The sequence below is a fragment of the Dipteris shenzhenensis genome, chromosome 21 (assembly GCF_047967505.1).
Source record: "Dipteris shenzhenensis isolate YYH24624 ecotype China chromosome 21, Dip_SZ_1.0, whole genome shotgun sequence".
NCBI lineage: Eukaryota > Viridiplantae > Streptophyta > Polypodiopsida > Gleicheniales > Dipteridaceae > Dipteris > Dipteris shenzhenensis.
The window spans coordinates 28,300,261-28,322,329 of NC_141616.1; the positions used below are offsets into that span (position 1 = coordinate 28,300,261).

Here is a 22,069-nt window from a genome sequence, read left to right on the forward strand (position 1 = left end):
AAAAGAAGAAAATACGGCTCAAAGTTTCAATAAATAAATCAAACTATACATTTATTTGTTGCACATATTTCTTGCGCTTTAAATTGTAATATGGGTAGCTTCCACAAATTGCTAAGCTAAGCGCCTAAAGAGTGTGAATAGAAGCTGCATGGAAAATAGGTAGTGGGGCATACATGCATCACAAAGCATTTGTTGTTGCTTCAAAACAAATAAGGGCATAAATCATGATCTAGTGCTGTGAACATTGACCACATTGAACAAACAACAAGTAGGCTTGCGTATGAATAGAATTGCCAAGCTCATTGACTGTATCATGAGTATTGGAGTTTTTATGAATACGCTTGACGTATAAGCATTTTTAGCACAACCTTTGTTTCTGTTGCTTTCAAAACGCCCCTTCCCATTGACTAAGATGCTTAATGCAAGAATGCAGCTGTAATTATTAATCAATACGCATATGCTCAATTACGCAATTACTTGATAACATAGTTGGTTAGCTTCCGAAATTTGATATCTTGGACTTAACTGTCTGACAACTTTTACTGTGAATGCAAGCATGGAATGATGTAAACACAAGGTTCCGTTTTGCCATTAATGAACAACAAAGATGTCTTGCTGCACCAAGAGTAATTGTACATTATGAACATGAGCACAAACCCTGCTCTTTGCTGAAGCAAAAAAAATTGGATACAGTAAGAGCTAAACTCCACATCAATTTCTAGATTACAGAGGATGAGAATTCTCCCAAAAATGTATCTTACACTTCTTCACGACAGCTGGGTTGCTGTTTATAACCAGATGCTCTCAAATCTCTCCCCATTTCTCCGTGTCAGCTCACCCTCAGCATGCTTTCAATTTACATCCCAAATAATACATGGCATATTCAAGCAAGCTTGTTCACATTCTCAAGCTAGCATCACAAAACATGCACATGGAATTCCCTTCTGCCTGCTTTAGATCCATCTGCAACAACTTTCAATTTGTTACATATGACACAACCACAGTAATATCATCCATTTTTCCACCATAGAATCGGAAACCAGCATCTTGTGCAGCAGTTGAAAAAGGAGTCTGCCTGTTACGATCCTGTGCCCTCTCCCTTGCCAGGGATGCAATCTTTTCTGCAGTAATGTCAGGGTTCAGATGAGATCGGGTAGCATGCACCACAATGGTCGTCACTTCTGTATCATATAGATTGTCAAACAGCCCATCCGTTCCAGCAACAATCACATCTCCTACTGCAACCTCCACACTGAAAACCTGCAGGTCGAAACTCAGAAAATTAGCTAGCCCCTAATAAATTTTCCCCAGTGACTACCATCTCATGACCTTACAAAGAAATAAAATAACATTCTATACAACCACATTGACAGCCAGTCCTTCACATTATAAAATTGGCAAGGAGCCCAAATAAAAAACTTTACAGTTTCAACATAAAGAACAGTCAAAGATTACTACAAACATGGGTACAATGAGCTCTTAGTAGGACTAATACTTCACATAGGCTGGAAATGAGGATTTGTTCAGACCAGTCGTCTGAATAATAACAATTTCCTTCAAGTAAAGTCGCTCTAGAATTATGAACGTGCATTCAAATGTCGATTGGTAGAAACAGAAATCAAAAGGATGCAGATATAACAAGATCAACCCCAAAATCAAGGTCATGTAAATGTTGCCACTTGTTACCAAAGCACGACATAGGTACTCCAGAAAGGACACTCAGCCAACCTCACACAAATAGCTTCAGAAAGAACTGCAACAGCAAACCCCAAAACAAACTCATCCAACCTTACTAAAAGTCTCCCTCGACTGAAATGGACATTTGCATAATTCTATCGAGTTGAGATGATTTCTCGATGGCAAATAGTTGACGAAGGCTGAGCCTGTGGAGTTGCTGCATGTAGCAGTTTGACTGGTGCAACCGGGCAAACAAGGTTGCAGCAATTCCCAGCTGTACCCCCATGTGACTCAAACAGCTTTATACTGCTGTTAATCCTTCACCCGTGCAATGAGATGAAAGGTCCCCAAATTCGAGGTGGAGGGATTTTCACTGGAATGCGCCACCCCACGTTATATGATGAAAATTCAACAGCTTGATTCTGATCACTCTCATAACAAGAGTCGGAAGGGAAAAGTGCTGATACTAATTCAATGACTTTGTACTAAAACTCTGCTGATATCTTCTCTCCTAGGTACCTTCATTCCTTCGTTGCCCGAGCTACACAGTTTTGTGAAGGATATGGCTGGATTTGCCTCCAGTGAGCTGCCATTTGATTCATTTCCTCATCTTGAAGTCAATGGGCAGAGGGTTGAATATTGACACCCTACTGAGTTTTGACTAACTAGAGGTTGAGTTCACACAGATTTTAGAGCTGGCAAGATATCAATTGCAGGAGAAGGAAGTCCATTGGAGGGTTCCTTCTATCCCCTCACCGGCACTTTGTTGCTTGCATGATGGGACTTCCAAGTGTAAGGGGTGACGATGAGCATCCTTGACAAAATGGCTCACAAGAACCCCAACCAGTTGCTCATCGAAACATGGACCCCTTGATAATATTGATAATCGAGGCGAAGCATAGGCAGCTGGAAGTTGAATCAGAGCATGCTTCACGATGGCCGTCACTGTGACCTCATGGGTTGCCTCAGCCACACAGGGTGTTGGGACACCAGAGCTTCGTGTAAAGGCCATCCAAGCAGCGTACGTGGTCGAAGTAGTACAATGGCTTATCAAGGTCCGTACCCATTGCACTTTGAGCTACAAGCAATCAGGGCAGGGAGGGCCCACACTTGGCTTCCATCTTCCAATACTTGTCCACAACAGATCCAGTTTGCTCTAGACAACTTTCAGAGATGACAATTTAAGCCTTCGAGAGTTCAAAGCGCTCCTTTCGGTGAGTAGGTCAAGACAAAGGTCTAAGACTCAAGAGGACAACCACTACGAACAGCATGCCAACGAGTAACCAGCCACAAATAAGTTGTCAAAACACAATGGAAGAGTAGAAGAGCAGGTGTCCAAGAGACACCCAAACGTCCTTGATAACCGAAAGAGATAAGGGAAAGATGCCATAATCGGTTTGGGTGACTACCTTGACAAGAGGCGAAGCCAAAGATTGTCCACGATGAGAGGGTACATGGGTTCTTCATCAACACATCTCGATGGATATGATTTTGATCTTCCTCCAACCCCTCCACTCTAGGATGAGTTCGAACCTCCCTTGCTTTCTCCGCCACATCTAGAGCCACTAATCAGAGTAGAGAGTCCCATAGAGAAGCGTTCAAGAGCTCCTCCTACGAGGATCTAGAGCTCTTGTGCCTCCTTTCAATTTCAGTTGCCGATGCCAATCCCAAAATTTTCTTTGATGGGGATGCTAGATGGGACAGACTACCTGATCTGGAAAATCAAGATTCGGAGTCCACATGATTACAATTGGATTGTGGGAATTAACTCAAGGACGAGATCCGAAACACGAGGATCAGAAGGATGCGCCAAGGAATGTAACCATGGCAGCAGATGCAGAAGACGTACAAGAATGGGTTCAAAAGGATGTGGATGCATCATTGCAGATCTAGTGCTTCCGCACATTCAACTGGCGGAGACATTGGAACAGCTACTTATGGCGGTGCCCATCACAGTCTGCTTTGATTGCTTTGCATGCGTCAAATTCTTTCATTCCACTTGAAGAATGATGCAGTACACCATCCGCACCTAAGGGGTTTTACATCAAAGGAAATTCTTACACACACCTTGTCACACCTTACTGATCAGAAAAATTGCCTTTCTCTTTTAGTTGTCGAAGTCAATGTCTTCTTGGATGGCTTGATCACCAAGGTATACACCTCCTGGATTCAGATCTCCGCTCCCAACAAAACCAACCCTAGTCTCACAAATCTTGCTTTCCAAGCACACCACTATCACACAACTCTCCAGATGGGAAGCCATGGCTCTGATACCATGTTAGAAAAACCTAGTCCCTATGGCTAGTTTTCCATGCAGCAGAAATAGTAGATGTATAAGGTGTGTGCAATGGAAAATCCTAGATAGGAGAAGAGAATGTTGTAATTCAAACCTTTGACTTCAAATCACAAACACCAAACAAGGATAGACAATAGTAGAGCTGTTCACAAAACACCAGGCAGCTTGGAGAGTGGGCAAGGCTGAGATACCAGCAAGGCCACTAGTGATGAGACTCCAGACAATGTGAACAGGTCCACCCTCATGAGCGTGAGTGCAACTCTAAAAGGAACTAAGATTTACTTAGATGATGATCTCACACTCCTACAGCAGGAGCACCGTAGGGAGGGAATGGTAAGTAGGATGGCAGCCCAACAGGCAGGAAAATGGGCAGCATACAGAGATGGGAAAGTGATCATCCGAGAGAGGGCAGATAGGGAAAAAAGGGAAGAAGGGGAAGTGGGAAGCACATGATGGTGTCTAACTCATGCAATGAGAGCACAAAATAGGCTGAAGATGGCATTGTGAAGCTGCAATGGCACTCTCTCGTCTAATCCAGGGGGGTTTCTCAGAGACCTACACCGACAGAGACCTAATTTTATACACTAAGACACATGAGAGTCCAGAGAGGGGGCTGCCCATAGTGACAAGATACACCTGGGAATCAGAAAGATGAGAGACAATCGGATATGGGGCTCTGTAGGAGTTGCAATCCTTTTCAGATCACATTTGAGACTGCTTGTATCGGTAATACGGAGAGAGGAGCACGCACAAGTTACAACACATGTGGATATGATTCCAGCTACCGGATGCACAACCGATCTTCATTGCAGTGTGCTATTTCCCCCCAAATACATCATCTTATGCGAATGAGGTCACTACAGAGGGACACAACCCATATGAGATGATACATGATGACATCAATAAACAAAAAATACGTTTGATTCTCGAGATTGAGGAACTGTCAGAGAAATTGGCCCGCAATACTCAATAATAGGTTTGATGTCGCAGGTGGGGGAGCTGATATTCGTAACAGAAAGTCAAAAGAATATTCTCTCCACCAGTCTGAACTATCCCGGGGGCTACTGCCGGGGGTGGAAGCGAGGCAAGAAAGTCGGGTCAGCAGATAGCAGGAATCGAACCTGCATCCTCTCCTTGGCAAGGAGATATTTTACCATTCAGCCTACATCCCTACTAATGTCATTTCTATCACTGATGAAATCTATATCTTTGAGGAGGGAGGCTACCAAGGCAATCTTCTTGCCTTCAGTGAGGTCAACAGTATCAAAGTACATGCACAATTTTGCGAGCCATTGGTCAACTGTTCGGCGATTTTGTTGACCAGTGTAGGCGTCCGGAAGTTTTATGTCAAGTCTTTTAGTTTTGGAAGCTTAAAGGAGCACGAGTTCAAAGTTTTATACCTCTCGTGGAATCGGGTCCACATAGTCGTCCGGTGGCGTCATGTCATCCTCTGTATGTGTGGTATTGCGAGAATCCTGGAGTTGTTGGACTTTCTGGACCAAATAAAAAATGATAACCTGAAGCCGAAGTAATGCTGCGCCTTGTATATTTACTTCAGGGGTCTTTTTTGGATTAGGGTCGCTTATCTCCAGAGAGGCTGCACGCAAGAGGTTTGACATATCAAAGGTCCCTATGAGAAGAGCACGAGACTGCGCTCGAGTTTGTACCATTCCTGGAAGAAGATCAGTGCTGCTCCCTGAGACTGCTCATGTTGGAGGGGGTAGGTGAGGGAGGATGGAACCACCCGTGGAAATCTGGCTAAGGAGGTCCTGAATGAGGTAACATTGATGATGCCGAAGTGGGTGTTACTGCTTGTGAGAGGATAGGAGTTGGTTGCAGAGTCCACGGATTTGAGAAAGGGTAAGGAGCTGCTGTCGGAAGCGGAGGATATCCAGGAGAAGGAGTGCCTTCAGAGTGTAAATACTGTCTTGGGGAAGGTAAAACCTATTCACGAGGATATCTGGGAGCTGAAGGAGGTGGAGAGTACCCTGGAGATGCTGAAGCTGAGGGGTAAAAGTCTCTCCAAAGATGGACAGCAAACTCATGTGGAATATCGGGTTTTGGGTATCTACGTGTTTCGTGAAACACACAACCTGGATTGTGCTGAGGAAGTAGTGTAATTGAGGTGGCTCACGCAAAAGATATAGGATGTGGTCCAAGTCACTGGAAGGGCACGTGACACAAAAGACCCACGATGCAAAAGCTCCAAAGTGGGCTGGTTGTGCAATCTGACCACGATATTGAGTGATAGGTGATACCTAAGGTGTCCTTGAAAGGGGCTGGGGCATTACCAGGGGTTTCCATGATTTAAGGAGAGGGCTTTCATTTGCTGTAATGTTTGAAAAGGGAAAACAGCAAATATGTGTTGAGAGAACGTCCTCAAAGAAGGAAAGGAAAGAGGCCACCTGGCACCAACGAATGACTGTCAGTCTGCTGCTGAAAATCGTATTGCAGCAGTGGCTTCGGGTTGGAAAGGGTACAGCATCAGTTGCGATTTTAACGAGGTCCTGATGTTGAGGTTGGTTGAAGACAAATTTCAGGCTCCCAAAATCAAAATTAGTGTTTGCTGTAACAGGGGTCGAATCAGCGACCAAACAGTCCAGTTGTGGCAGAATATGTCACCAGCGATAGCACAATCAACCAGTTGGGGCTTGATCTGTTTGTAGAGGCGAGATCTTTTGGAAAAGATGGACTGGTTGAAGTGATTTGCAGTAAACGAAAAGTGGCGAATTTCTGGCACCAACGTCTTGTTTGCAGTCCAATATAAAGAGGGTCAATGGGTGTATTTACACATTATCAAGCAAAGATTGAAGCAGGTGGGCAAGCGATGCCTTAAGCTGTCCTTTAGGAGCTTCAGACCATTCCCTATTATTCAGAAGATCAACGATGTTTCAATGAAGTTACACCTTCCAGAGAGTTGGACTATGCACAATGTGTTTCATGTAGCTTGGATGAAGCCATATTTGGGACCTCCTCTTTCAGAGATTTCTTTTTTTTTTCCAAAATAGAGACTTCTTTTAAGTAAGAAAGAAGCCCGCTAGAGCAAGCTCTGTGCGGAAATACACCATGCTAAGCATGTAATAAAAACACCTCAGAGGAATGAGATAGAAAGAAACCAAGGCTGAGGCTGAAAATGCCATCTCAACCCTGTAGAAGTCTCAGCAAAGAAGGGAGAGTCTCTCCAATCTCTGAGAAAAGTAACTCTCCTAGACGAGGCTGCTCGAGATGATCCTTGCATGGTCGCCCAAATGGCCATCAGAGTGTGTATCGTATCTGTCCAAGTACTGACCAAGATCTAAGAAGGGTGAACCTGAGAACCCTCCAAAGCCTCAGTGTACCTGGCTCTCCAAATGTGCCATGCTACAATGCTAGCTAGGATCTCCCATGGAGAGTCGACCGAGGAGTGAGCAGCCCTGAAAAGAGTGGCCGAAACATCCTCTAGAGAGCACGACTCCACAAGGTGTCATCGGATGTGAAGAGCCCAAGAGGAGTCAAGTCTCTCAAAAAATACATGGGGCCCTGAAAGAGTAAGCCAAGCCACTGATCCCCAGGTCATATAGAAAGGTAGGCGAACAAAAGTGCTGAAAAGTCTTGCAATCCCCTTCCATATGATTCTCGCCTGTCTGCAATCCCATAGGCAGTGTTGTATTGTCTCCAAAGCAGAAAGGCAGCGAGGGCAAGAAGGGTCCACTCTGAACTTGGACCTCCAATGGTTCACTGCTATCCCACCATGAATAAAAAGCCAAAAGAAGAGAGTGATTTTTCTATTCCGATGGGATTTCCAGAGCCTCTGCCAAAAAATTCTTTGCAAGTCAGCAGAAATCTGAAAGTTCTTCCAATGAGGAGCTCTCGTAGGCTTCCAACCCCTAGAGCTGAGCTGGAATTTCCTAGCATTACTGACCGTGTAACAAAAGAAGGGGATGCCCTTCTCTCGGTGTCCTTCATCTATCCATTCCCATTCCCCAATGTCCCACTGCAAAAACTTAATTGGGACACCTCCATAGAGCCACAACCTCCATGAGCCAAGGGCGAGGAGAAGTGGGTCAGGATCCAAGTACCACTATGAAAGAGTGCCATGCTCCGTGAAGCCCACTATCCTGACTAGCTGAAACGGTACGTCCAACAAGATATCGTCTGTGGATTTGGACAGCTTGCCCCCCGAAGAAACATCAAATACTAAGGCATCCTCATGTGGGTCAAGAAAAGCTATCACCTGTAAAGGAACTCCCAATCTGGAAAATGCCCCCATCCAAGTGGAGCAAGTAATAGGCATGTCATCTGTGTCCACCCAATCCAAGGGCAAGGCTGCATCAATCTGCTGGACTCTCCATGCACTCCCTCTGAGATTAAGAACCATCTGGGCCTGTTAGTCTGCAGGAAGCTTCCTGAAGGCTTTCCATGCTCCCACTGTAGATGCAGGTACCCTCCCCCATCTTAGCCACTGCATGTAAGGAGAAGCTCCAAGTGGTCTGCCAAGCTCATCCAAAATCCTGTCATTCCACATGATAGATTGCCTTTCAATCTCTTCACGGGTGGATGGGGGAAATCCTGCGAAGAGTACTCCTGAAGCTGGCCCATGCTTTCAGGATAGCAACCATAAGAGGGGAAGAGGGAGACCTGAGGTGGGCTGTGGTGAAAACCCATCTAGTATTGTGTGTCCAATCCTCTCCTGAAGTGGGCGTGCGAGACTGTATGCATCTGATAAAAAAATCCTTCCAAGGCTCTTGTCTTGGCATAAGCCCTCTCACAACGAACTTGCAGAGTAAAGCTCTGCACTGTAGATCTGGGTCGATGATATTCAAACTCCCTTCTCTTGTAGCAAGAATCAAGGTCTCCCAAGCCACCTTGGCTGTAATATCGGTTGTGCCATCTAGACCACTCCATAAAAAGTTTCGTACAGGCCTCTTAAGCTGAGTGATACAATCCCTAGAGTGGCACCAACAAGAGCATACAAACCATGCTGTGGGTAGAAGAACCTGGTTAACCACCACCACCCTAGAGGCCAAGTCAAGTTTGGCTGAGCTCCAGAAAAGGAGCTTTCTTCTCATGCTTTCCAACACCGGAGCAAACTCTTGTGAGGGAGAGATGCCCACCCCAACCTGGTAGCCCAAATATCTGATGGAGAAGCCCCTCTGTACCCAAGTGAAGCCAATATCATTACCCCAATCCGGGGTGTCATCCTCGCAAATCCAAAAACCACTGGATTTATGCCAATTAATGTGTGCACTTGCAACCGTGCAAAACAAATCCAAGGCTGTCCGGAAGGAAATGAGTGTCCTGGGGGAGGCATCCAAAAAAACGGCTGTGTCATCTGCCAACTCACTATCCAAGAGCTCTTCTTCCCGACAGATAGGAAGCCTCAGCCCATAAATATCAGCTTGAGATCTAATGTAGATACTCATAGCTTCCGCCACAAACAGAAAAAGAAACGGGGCAAGAGGACATCCCTGGCGGACGGATCTGGAAATCTGAAACCTGTCCCCTCTTACCTCCCCAATGAGCAACTGGCTATGGGCTGATCTGTAGAGAGAGGATACTCCTCTAATCCATGCATCTGAAAAACCAAAGGAAGATAGAGTACCCTCTAAGAAATCCCAGTCTACTCTGTCGTAAGCTTTCTCAAAGTCCAAGAGTAGAATGGCCAATCTCTGGCGGCTCTACATGGCCCATTTTGAGGCCTCCCAAAATGAGAAAATATTATCAAAAATACTTCTGCCATGCACAAACCTTGTCTGTGTGTCATGAATCGAATCTGGAAGAAAAACCTGTAGCCGCAGACTGATGGCTTTCGCCAGAATCTTGTAAAAAGTGCCCAAAAGAGTGATGGGTCTCCATTGAGACACAAGATTCCTATTGCCCCCCTTTGGGATGAGATGAATGAGACCATCTGTGAGTGAGTCCGGCATATCACCAGAGTCCCACACGCCCTGCAGGGCTGATGTAATGTGATCACCAATCTGCTCCCAAAAAGCAATAAAAAAGAAGGGGGTAAGTCCATCTGAACCTGAGCACTTGCCCTTAATGCAGTCTTAAATTCTGCATTGGTAAAAGGTGCATCCAAAGAAACATACATCTCATCCTTCACCAATACAGGGATACACTACCAAATAACCTCTCTGGCATCATCAATGGCCTGTGTGCCTGGATCTGCAGTAAGAAGGGATGCAAAAAAAATCTGAAGCTACACGCATGACAGCATCAGGATCTAACTGTAACACCCCATCTGAGTCAACAAGCTGCGAAACACTATCTCTACTATGTCTGGGCCCATGAGTAGAGAAAAAGTGTTTGTTGACCCTGCCACCCATCTGAATCCAAAAGGATTCCCGTGCATGAAAGACATACTCTGCTCTCTGATCCAACAATGTCTGCAAATGAGCCCTTGCTGCAGCAAGGCGCTCTTGAATCCAAGCATCTGTAGGCCTCTTCTGCTCTTCCCTCTGAAGGGACGCTAATTGCTGGTGTATACCAATCTCACATCTGAGAATCTCACGTCTCCTAGAATCAACGACTGAATGATAATAGTCACTAATTCCGAATAAGGCTGCAGCTACCTGAGATGGATGGACAGCTCCATCCTGTATGCGAGGAACCCAAATCTGTAAAATATCCTCCGTGAGACTCTCCTCTGCATAAAAAGCATCCGGAATCCTGACACTGGCAGAGCATCCTCTCCGATGAGGCTCAAGAATTTGCAACACCACTGAAAAATGATCTGAGGTGGAAACCCCAGTAGAAATGCATACAGATCCTCCTCTGTCAAGTGCCCAATCGTCTACATAAAATCTGTCAATCCGTGCATGAATGAGCATGTGTATTCTCCTGTTCGACCAAGAGTACAAGAGTGATTGTGGCATAATATGAAAGGCATCATCCAACCAAGTGTCTCTACCACTGAACTGAAAGAGAAAGGCATCCCAGGCTGCCCTCTCCAAAGAATGAATTCCATCTTGTCTGCCTCCCTTTTTGTCTGAAGGCAACTCAACCATGTTAAAGTCGCCACCAATGATCCAAGAAACTACAATGGGGGCCTAAGAGAGTAACTCCTTCCAAAAGGAGATCCGCTCCCCTATGTTGTTGGGAGCATAAAGATTGAGAAGACCAATCTTACGCCCTCCAATCAAAATAATGATCCATTGAGCTCTAGAAGGGGAGATAATACCATGACCAGCAACCAAGGGGAGAATAGAAAGAGAGACCGAAATCCAAGTACCTCCCCTTGTGCCCATAGCAGGCGACCAGAAGGTATGTCCTGAAAGCAGTTTGCCAGACTTAGAGCAATCACTGGCATCCAGCTTGTGTTCATGGATAAAAAGGATATCAATAGCACCTCCAGTGATGCCTGGATGAAGCTAGTTCCAGATTAGCTGCCTACGGCGACGGTGTGGAACTCCGCCTAGGCCCTGTATGTTCCAACTGACTATCCTCATCGACAAGAGGATGCTGGATGGAAAGGCTTACCCGACCTAGTAGAGGAGACCAGCTTCCCCTGGGCCGAAACACTCCTACTGAGGGCAGGAAACTCAATAGGTGAAAGAATCCCCACACCTACTGAAAGGGAGGCCCTGTCAGAAGGAATCCCGATGACCGGGACCCCTAAGGTGGAGGGCACAAACTCCTCATCATCCATGAAAGTCGCCGAATCTGCCAGTGCCGAAAAAGAATTCCTAATAAGCAAGTTTGGCCGAGAAGTGCGAAGAAGACCTGCACTCGTGAAAGATGGAGGAAAAGGACCTACCAAGCCTCTATCAGCAGAACTGGAGCTGGGGGTTGAGGAGGCCTGTGGCTGGGGTGAAGAGGAATCAGGAGCCCTCATATGCGCCTGCACTTTCTCGGTTGTCCTGACTGTGGCAGGAACAGTCTGCGGGGAAGACGTACCTGTAGTCCCCTCGTGGTCAGAAACCAAGGGGTCAGAGACCAAAGTGACTGGGGCTGGTGGATCTAAAGGCCCCTCCTGATGTGGAACTGTAGTGTCTGGGGCTACAACAACATCCACCTCTGGATTCTGGAAGGCGTCTATCTGAACAGAATCAAAAGTCTCCTCCTGAGGTAAGGGAGCCGCTCTGATAGCTCTCCATCGTGGTACTAGGTGTGCTGCGGGCATTGGGCGCCCTGCTACCCCTAGTGGTCTTAGGGTGCGCGAAGCAGGGCGCCCTATTGCTCTTGGTGGTCCTGGAGTGCGTGGTACAGGGTGTTAGGGAGGTGCAGTCGTGGTAGTACATGAAGGAGCCGCACCAGAAGACCTCTTGGGTCTTTTTCTCTTCCTTGGGCAGTCTCTAGCAAAGTGCCCAAGGGTCCTACAAATCCTGCACTGGTCCTGTCTACCTGAAATCTCAACTCTCTGTCGAAAGAGAGAGCTGTCTGGACGCTGAAGCATAATATGGTCATCTGAGATGTTAGGGTCAGAGACAATTACCCTAACACGAGGCACCCCGTCTGCGCTGATTGCCTCTGCCAAGGAAGAAGGCAAGCCAGGAAGGGAGAGGATCTCCGTGACCACTCCGAATGTAGCTCCGATAGTGGCAAGCAATCGATGGTAGACCTGAGGAAGACCAAGAAACCTAATGAACAGTGATGTGACCTACCTGTCCTCGACCGGATCGAAGCCCAAGTTATAGGGCAAAAGAAAGATCCTCCTCGAACCCAAAGCCAGGGGATTAGCTTTAAGAACAAGGGCTGTGGACTCGTGGGAGTCGAAAACCACTTGGAAGAATCCACGTCCCAAAAGTCGAATATCCCTGCGGTGAGAAGCGAGGTCTCCTGGTAACGCCGCCGGCATCCAGTCTCTAGCCTGTGATCCGGAAGGGTGTGACCCAAAGATGCGGGCGAAAAGTGATGTGGAGCCCTCTAATTCCACATCTTTCTTGAGCTGCTGCAACTCGTCTTCTGAAAAAATGACTGTTCTCGCGGCCGGTGGAGGTGGACGGAGATTGGCTGAATGGGGATCCATTCGCCAATCGATGTGAAAAGGCCGATTCCAACACTGATAAAGCTCCGTCCGTGAAACTACTGCCCAGGACGCCTTGAACGCGGGCGCAGGAAGAAGGAGAAAGAGAGGATAGGAGAGAGGGAAAGGGAAGGAAAAGAGAGGGGCAGGAAGAAGGAGAAAGAGAGGGGAGACGGAGGTAGGCTGAGGGGGAGGCGTGGGGAGCTGAGATAGGGAGGAAGGGGGCGGGGAGAGAGAGGGAGGTTTTTTTTTTTTTACTTTTTTTTTTTTTTGGTCACCTAGGAGGGGAGAGCAACGGGGGGAAAGCGTGGGGGAGGGAGGGGGGCAGGGGAGGAGAAGGGGGCGGGGGGGCTGGCGGGGGAGAGGGAGGGCAGAGGAGAAGGGGGCAGCGGGGAGGGGGAGAGGGAGGGCGAAGGGGGGGGGCGGGGGAGGAGAAGGGGGCAGGGGGGCTGGCGGGGGAGAGGGAGGGCAGAGGAGAAGGGGGCAGCGGGGAGGGGGGCAGCAGGGGAGGGGAGAGGAGAAAGGGGCAGCGGGGAGGGGGGCAGTGGTGGGGGGGGGGGAGAAGGGGGGCGGGGGGGCTGACGGGAGGGGGAGAGGTTGGGCGGGGAGGGAGAGGTAGGGGGTAGCGGGGGGGGGGAGAGGGAGGGCAGAGAGGAGGAAGGGGAGAGGGAGGGAGAGGGAGGAGGGAGAGGGGACTGGCGAGGGGGGAGGGAGAGGAGGAGCACCGAGGGGGAGAGGGGGTGGGGCAGCAAGGGAGAGGGAGAGGGGGCTGCCTGAGAGAGGGAGAGGGAGAGGGAGAGGGGGCTGGCTGAGAGAGGGAGAGGGGAGGAGCTCACGGGGAGGAGCAGCAGCTCCGCTTGCTCTTGCAAGGTGTTTTTCAGAGATCTCCGACAAGCAACAAACTGAAGTTCTTGATGAAGCCGAAGTTTTGCAGCCAAAACAGATCCTTCTTCATAAATTCAAGCATGGGTCAAGACGCAGGATCCGAGAGTTTTACACCAAGTTCCGTGATCGAGGTACCCATGAAGCAGTGTGGTTGGACGAAGACTTTTACAGGAGTTTCCCTAGATATTGGCAGACTACTTGGAAGCAATGAACCTACTGCCAAGTTAAGGAGGAGGGAATGTCACATGCACCCCTACACTTCGGTGCAACGTGACACACTGGCTACATCGACAAGTGCGTAATAGTTCCCTAATAGGAGTTTTTGTCGTATGCTGTGACCCCTTTGTGAGCCCTTGTCTACGGACAATCAGACACAAGCTATGTAAGTCAGTTCAAGTCAGAAGATCAATCCTTGTTCACTAGTACCCACTGGAGAACCGTAGGGTAGTGTTTCCGTCTAAGGTTTAAAGAAGGTCTTGCTATGAATTACACGATCAGATTACCATTGCATGTTACACTTGGCAACAACTGCTGCCTAGGAACCAACTGACTGGGAGGATGCCGAGTCCTTAGTTTTGCCTTTGGACTGACAATCTCTCGCCATATGCCCTTTCTTCCCGCAGTTGTAGCACTTGCTCCATTTTTTTTTGTGCACTATCGCTAGTGCTTCAACACCACGGAGTGACCCAATGCTTTCCCTGAGACAAGAGAACTGACTGTGAGAAGTGCAGCGGAAATGAATTGGAGAGAGAGAGAGAGAGAGAGAGAGAGAGAGAGAGAGCATGCCTCACACACACACCAGACTGAGAAGGAGAGAAAGGCACATGAGAACTGCAAGTGATCTCTGGAAACAACCCTGGTAGATCTAGGGGGAAACCTCGGAACCAATGGGCTGCTCAAGAGCTCGGAACAAACAGCTCAACAACCAAGTGGAAGGAAGCACAAGAGAGTGGATGACCTGCTCCACTACCCTGCTCCTCAAGTGCTCACTAGGCTGGCTCTGCACCTCTGCCAGGCCCCAACAATGAGAAGATGAAATGAGGGCTGAGGGGGGGCCTATAAATAGCCCCTAGCCCCTCCCTTGTTGGCTGCTAGGCTAGGGCTAGACCCCTGCTGGTAGGTGGGCCGACTGCAGCACATAGGACTGGGCACACAGCCCTATAAAAGGGCGCACCCCTCTATGCCTAGGGGGGGCCAACTCAGCCCAACTGGAGGGCCGACCCAGGGCTGCATATGGCCCTATAAAGAGGGCACACACCCCCCCAAAATAGGGGCTGTCTCTAGCCAAGATGGCCAACTTGCAGGTCGGCACACCCTCTGCTCTCCAGCCCTCACTTGGGGTGCCTATAAGGGGTGCATCCATGCAGCCCCTCAAGGCAGAACAGGCCACACTCCTCCACACCCAACCTCCATGACCTCCGTGGCAACGTGAAAGAGGCCCTGGACAACCACTCTAACCTACTCTCACAGGAGGCAGGCACACCTACAACACAGGCCCTCACTCTCTAGGTGACATCAGGAGATGTTGACCTCCAACACTGACTCCTCTTCAATGCAAAGGGGGCATAGATCATCAAAGTCCAGTTTGACTCATCGCGACAGAGCAGCACTATGTCTGAAGCTGATCATGGACGACCGTAGCCTTCATCAAGAATGGCTGTATGGGGGGAACTCAAGATTGTACAGCTGTCCCTGCAAAGTGACAGCTCAATCGCCGAATCCCTCGCATAAAGATGTTCCAATTTCGACAATGCCTCAAATGAGCTGGTCAGTGTTTGGACAGTTAGAGAAACCTCCTCAATGATTGTCTGGACCAATGCTCAATGTGCCTTTGAGTCCCGGTCCTCCCAATCCTAAAGCTCTTCCAAAAAGGCGTCCTCGAACAACATCCCAACAATGAATAGAGCTCTTCGGACGTTCAGGCTTTCTTTTGTAGCCCTGAACTATATCCCAAAGGCCCTTGTGTATGAACCAGACCTTTACATTGAGCTTCCAATGGCCATAGTTTGTGCCATCAAGCTTTGTCCTCCTTGCTAGAACAAGGGGGTCCCATGGAACTAGATCAAACCCCACACCTCTGCTGATCCTGGCAGGAAATAGTCTACTGGACCAAGAACAAGAAAAGGAAGTCTAGGCGAAGTCTATCAGCCACCACTGGAACAAAGTAAAGGCACCTACTCTTTAGACAAGAGCAGGACAAACTGTTGCAATGCGGTGGGTATTACCCACTGCAAATGTCAAACCTACAGCTTGTATATAAGGTTCTAGAGTCCAAGGAGTTAGGGTCGTTCATGTAGTATATATATACTCCTGTGTGTGGAGTGCAGCACTGAGCTATTTGTATACAAGCTGATTCGGCCAAGTAATAGAAAGGCTACTTGAAGTACAAGGATTACAAACTCTCCTCTCAGCATTCGCTTTGGTCTGAGTTGTTCATTTCCCCTTGGCCTCATGCTGCACATTCATTTACTTATTCACATTTGTTCAACACTTCCCTGGTCATCTGGGACAGGCAATTGCCCGGCATACCCAGACATCATGGGCGAAGAGCCCAACCAGGAGCAACATTACGCATTTGGCATTAACATTTGGCGATCTTGCTGGGGAATGCAAGTTTGTATGCTAGAAGAAGAAGAATATATTATCGTCCTTTGAAGACCAAAAATCGGCCTATTGGACCTGAAACAATACAAAACCTTACATACACATTTATGTCTAGGTGAGTTTCTGTGCTTGAAAAGCTTAGATACAATTGTTCCTAGAGCTGAGGGTGATGCCTTATGTAGCAAATCAGCCAGTCTGTTATGTCCCTCAAGAAGAGAGCTGAACTTTTTCCTAATGTGTGCATAGTAAGGGCATATCATTACCATGTGTTCTTCTGTTTCTGGCATACCTTGGTCACATAATTGGCATATTCTACTCTCTCTTGGCATGTCTTTCCATCCTCCTATTTCAATTTGCAGCTGGTGTGATCGGGTGTAAAGTGAAGCCAAAGCCCTCCGCTTATGCATTGCCATAGGTGTGCAAATGTACTTCTGCGTGGCTGACTCATCTGTCGTATAAGTGGGCCAATATTGGGGGTTGATAAATGTGCAGTAGTACTCAAACTTATCTCTATTTTTAGCTGTTTGCCATTTCCTGTGTAGTGCATTGAGCAGGTCACGATGAAAAGCATCTTCATCTACCTCCTCTGGTGAGTAGTTCAAGTACTCCTCTACCTCCCACTTCCTGAACCAATTTCTCAGATCTAGTGCCCATCCAAATGCCAAAATCTTGCTCTTGTTTGTCTTTTGGGGCTTTTGACTTTCTCCCCATGCCCTCTTTGGCAGCCTTTCAGCATCCATGCCTTTGACCTTTGTAATGTATCTGAGTACCTTCTTTAAAGCATGTAACTCTATGGGTAAGCATCCTATCTCTAGAAGTAGCAGAGAGTAGGGTGTAGTAGCCTTGATGCCAAGGTGTCTCCTAATAAAAGATTTCTGTTTTTTTTCCAAATCATTCCATTTCGAGGATGATATACTCCCACCCCACACCTCTACTCCATAGAGCACTGTCTGTATCACATATGCCCCAAAAATCATGTTTCGTACATGCCATCTTCTTGTATTGCTATTACTGCAGTCATTTTCAAATTGGTAATACTTTCCCCATCCTGCATCAAGTCTCCGTTGCACACAGCTGCTCCATTTATTATTGGCTGGAATTTCAATGCCTAGGTATTTGAATGAGTGCATTGTATCAACTGGTTGACCCATGTATGAGATTGAGGGGGGGTTGCTTGGCTGTATAGTTTTGACTGTCATGAGAAGCCAGTGAAGAGTAAGTGAATCAACTTCCGGTGAATGATGGAGCTGACAGACGCAAGAACTGTTAAAGTTTTGGCATCTCATAGTGAGAGGACTTTATTGTGGGTGCATATGCTCAGAGAGAGGAGTAGGATAGGACAACACCGGCTGGTTGTAGGCCTAACAAAGGCTGTCTGGCAGAGGCTGAACAGGCCCATGGTTAGGGCTAGGTTGGGCCCCAATAAGGGCACCCAACCAGGTCCAACCTGCATGTCGGGTCAGGCTGACCCACAGGTCAGCCAGTCGGTCAGCTTTCTGCTGGCTGACCAGGCAGGGTAGGGCCTATAAAACGCTCCCCCCCTTTCTCTCTTGTCTCACACTGGGCCTCTTGGAGCATTCTTCTACAGATGTGCCCCTCAGGTTGAATATTATACAGTTGCTATTGCTTCACTCTTGTCATTTTCTCTCTTTCCTTCTTGCATGCTTCTGCACACACTACTTTCACATGGTATCAGATGTCTTGGTTGATCCGTAGAACTTTATTGTGAGGGCAAACCAATGTTCCATTGGTTTTGTGGGGTTAGAGCATTAATGAGGGGGCCACGTGGCAGCCCCTCATGCACACCTACCCCCTTCCTCTCCTTCCACGCTTGGTTTTTGATGAAGGTACGGGATTCTTCAACGCTGCTTCTTGCTTGCTCTCTCTCTCTCTCTCTAAGGCTCATTCTCCAAGGCTTCCGTACGGCTGTATGGAAGCATTAAGCAGCCTCCACATCAGCCTCTACATCAACTTCCACCTCCACATCAGCTCCCACCTCGACCCTCACATCATCATCACCATCATTGACAGCGGATTCTTTCTCGCTATCCACTCCATCCATGGAGGGGTCAGGTCTTACAGCAGCACCATCATTAGGGACAGCTTATGGTGCCTCAACTGAGTACACCTCATTCCCGTCACCATTGCACCTGAGCCAGCCACCCTCCATGCTCCAGAGCAACTCTTCACCGTCATCTCCCACTCAGCCCACTCTAGCTTCACCCATCATCCAACCCCATCCTCCTTCATTTGTACTAGCCCCCTTCGATCCACGAGGACCGGGCTTTCCTACGGCCACCCCACCTGATGCCTGGGAGTCCCGCATCCTTCGTGCATGGCCCTTCAATGGAAACATTCGTCCGTGGTAACCAGCTTCTTCACCTGCCACCTGATGCACCCGGCCTTGGTGACCTTAATGTGCAATCCATCTTCGCCGCCCGCGGACTGGGCATCCGGTACATGATGTTGACGGGCGGATTTGAGCTGCTCCCCTCGTTACGCCCTTCGGTCATCGGCTCCCTTCATCCTTCGCTAGGGACCTCCGTTTGCTCGCTTCGTCCTTTGGTCTCAGAACTCCGTCTTGGCAGAAGTTGAATCACAACCCGTGTTAATATCTCCCAAGTAGGAGCTTATTGCTAACATCACAGATCCTTTCAGACTATGTTGCTTTCTTGAGGGCATGTAGAGAGGATTGAAGAGGAACTTGCCCAAGAGAAGGCATCATCTAACTGCAGTGGTATGCATACATAGTGTGCACTTTTTTTCTATAGCTGCTAATTTTGTTAGGAGAAACATTCAGGCCGCTCCTGTTTAAATTCGAACCGATTTTGATTTCACGTACCCCTGTGACTTGCAGATATAATCACTTGTTTGTTTGTTACCTGGCTGTATAAGATTTTGTATTTTCCTCTGATTTTCCATGCACTAAAGTACATGAACAAGTAAATTAGAATCAAAAAGTGTAATTTACAACTCTCGAAGCCATGTAACAACCACACCAAAGATTACAAACCTCAGCAGCACTAGGTGGATCACTGCCACCACTTTCCAGCTGAAATGGCATGTTGAATCTGTGCTGTTGCACAGGACATTTAAAAATCATCCGACCGTTCCTCACTATAAGAAATCCACTATCCCCCAAATTTGCGGCTTGCAAACCCTGCACATACAAGCTTTCAAGTGAGTTGCAGATCCCTTGATGGCAACTGATATATGATTGCATTGACTTCGATTTCTGTGAAGGCCCCTCACATAGTCTGAAAGAGCAAGAATACATGCTGTAGATGATCCCCTGCAAGTAGTCTTCGCATGGGCTCTCTGCAACACGCGAGAAGGATCAATATAACCAGGAGGCTCCTGTTGAGCTGCTATCAAAGATTGATTCATGAGCTCCCGAGCATACTCTCCAGCATCAACACCCATATCAGCCCAACCTCCAACACCATCAGCAACTCCAATGACTTGTTTGTCTGGACAAATGAAATAGGCATCTTCACCTCCTGTGTTCTTTTCAGGATGGGGCAGGCAAAAAGCAGCAGATAAAAGTTTAAGCCCTTTATTGTTCAAACCCCTGCAGTGATTTAAAGTTTGGAAGATTAACAGAGGATAAAATAGAGGAATCTAAAGAAAACTCGGAAAATCAACCATACTGAGAGGCACGTTCAGTTGTGAGAGACACGATTTAAAAATGAACAAAAAACGACTCGAAAAGTATCACTCACCTATCTGTGCCTTTCTCCTTTACTTCGGTATTTTCATTCTCTTGGGATGAATCGAACGTCAAGCCTAGTTGCATTACAGCAGCACCTCCTCGGGTAGCACCACGCAATGCATTTTGAAATAGTTCAGTCACCGCTGGTAAACATGGCCCGGCACGTAAAAAGTACAAAGCTACCGGGGAGCTTAAAAGGCGTTGCAGCTGTGATTTACTTCCACTCTCCGCCTGCCTTTTCTGTAATGAGTATTCTTTTTCTTTGGCTCCTTCTGTGTCGGGAAAATTGCCCGTCCAAGTCAGCCATAGAACTTCTGAGGGCTCTGAGGGTTCTGATAGCTGAACTGTCCTGGAACTCATCTTTTGCAATTCCTCTGCCCAGGAACCGTCTCTTAGATCCTCCCATCGCTTCCAGAAGGATGTGAAACTTTCCGAATGGACGTCTAAAGTCCATATGTGAAAATTTGCCTCGAGCTTTAGATGCTTGTCTCTTGAGATCCCACAATGTGCAGAGGTAATCGTCCACTCCAAGGATTGTTTCGACCGCGCACTCTGATTTTTGTTGTCGATCGGATGATAGCCAAAGCTCTGCCAGACTGGCCCGTGCACGGAAGGAGTTGCGAAGACACGAGACACCGCTTCGGAGGCAGAGAGAGGCTTTCCACGGCAAAATGACGAGTCAGCAGCCTCTGAAGGTTTGGGGAAATATCCAGAAAACGGAGACTGAAAGTTCCTGAACGCGGAGGAGAAATGCGGAGACGATTGTCCAAGGCTGAAAGTGAAAAAAGGCTTAGAGTCGAAGAAAGAAGGGCTGGCTTTGGCAAATATGCGTCTCAATGCGTCCTGCTTGTGCGTTCCCGAATGCAACGATTTCCACAGCTGATGCAGAGATGGCATTGTATAGCATAGGAAGGAAACCCGGCGACAGGTCGAGTGGCATAATCTCTAACAGCGGCGTTGCCGACGAGCCATAACTGGGAACAGGCAGAGCAATATGCAGAGTATAAGTGAAAAGAGAACCCTCTCTTCGTCTCGGAGGCACAGGACAGGAACAGCAACCAACGATCGATTGGGAAAGAGCTTCGTGAATCGCGCAACAATTGTATTGCAGCAAAATCGGCACCGCACACACAGTTCGAGAACACGTTCAAACAAAGTGCAACGAATTTCTAATTGGATAATTGCAGCGAATCGCACGGCCCCAGGTTTCCTGTCCCCGTTTTCGATTCATAATTGCAGACATCAAAGGCACCTTTCTCTTTCCGATTGCAGGCTCCATCAAACGTACCTCTCCCGTTTCCCGTTTCAATCAAACGTACCTCTCCCCTTTTCGTTCCGAATTTGAGGCGAAATCAAAACGCACCGATCTCTCTGCCTCTCAATGTCCGCTCAATCGATACACAATTGCAGGAGCCAAATCTAACGTTCCGAGGTTGCGATCGCCAGAAATGATGCTTAACAAAATGCTCCTCTTTGGCACTCCCTCGCTCGCCGCCCCGGATTTCCGCGGCGGGGAGACCAAAATAGCGTTCCGATATCTGTTTTTTTCGCGATTCTCGGTTGATTTCTCTCTCGCGATACAAAATTGCGAGCAAAAACGAAAGAGTGGAGGGAAATTGGAGGGCAAGAACCAACCTGTGGAGAGGGATGAGGAGGAGGAAGAGATCAAAAGGGGAGCCATTGGCGATGGAGAAGATGCATTTCGAGGCCGACACTCGCGAAGACCGTGAGAGCACAAACACAGAAGAGTTGACAAAAAGAAGAAGAAAAAAAGAACCAACAGATGCACGTGCCTCATACCTATTGGAACACCTCTTCCCATTTCCTTCAAAACATTCTAAAATTTTCAACCCCACATCATCCTCACTAGGCTCGTTTTTCCCACCCCAGGTGCATCCTCGCACTTGGCAGGTGTCGGAGCCTTGATGCGCATACACGAGAAAATGGA

The 22,069-nt window shown here is 47.8% G+C and overlaps 1 protein-coding gene across 2 annotated transcripts; it reads right to left on the reverse strand.

The window, feature by feature from the left end:
• Nucleotides 1–584: 584 nt before the first annotated feature.
• LOC147888712 (putative protein phosphatase 2C 80) lies at nt 585–21,868 on the reverse strand. 2 transcript variants are annotated; one of them, XM_087392742.1, is made up of 5 exons: nt 21,757–21,868; nt 20,132–21,095; nt 19,662–19,980; nt 19,423–19,569; nt 585–1,260 (listed from the first exon to the last, which is right to left on the reverse strand). In XM_087392742.1, the coding sequence occupies exons 2-5, from the start codon at nt 21,016–21,018 to the stop codon at nt 976–978; spliced, it is 1,638 nt and encodes a 545-aa protein (XP_087248868.1). In that variant the 5' UTR covers nt 21,019–21,095; nt 21,757–21,868; the 3' UTR covers nt 585–975. The 2 variants fall into 2 exon arrangements, with proteins under 2 accessions (XP_087248868.1, XP_087248869.1); XM_087392743.1 differs by lacking the exon at nt 21,757–21,868 and adding an exon at nt 21,485–21,746.
• Between the last annotated feature and the right edge of the window lie 201 nt (nt 21,869–22,069).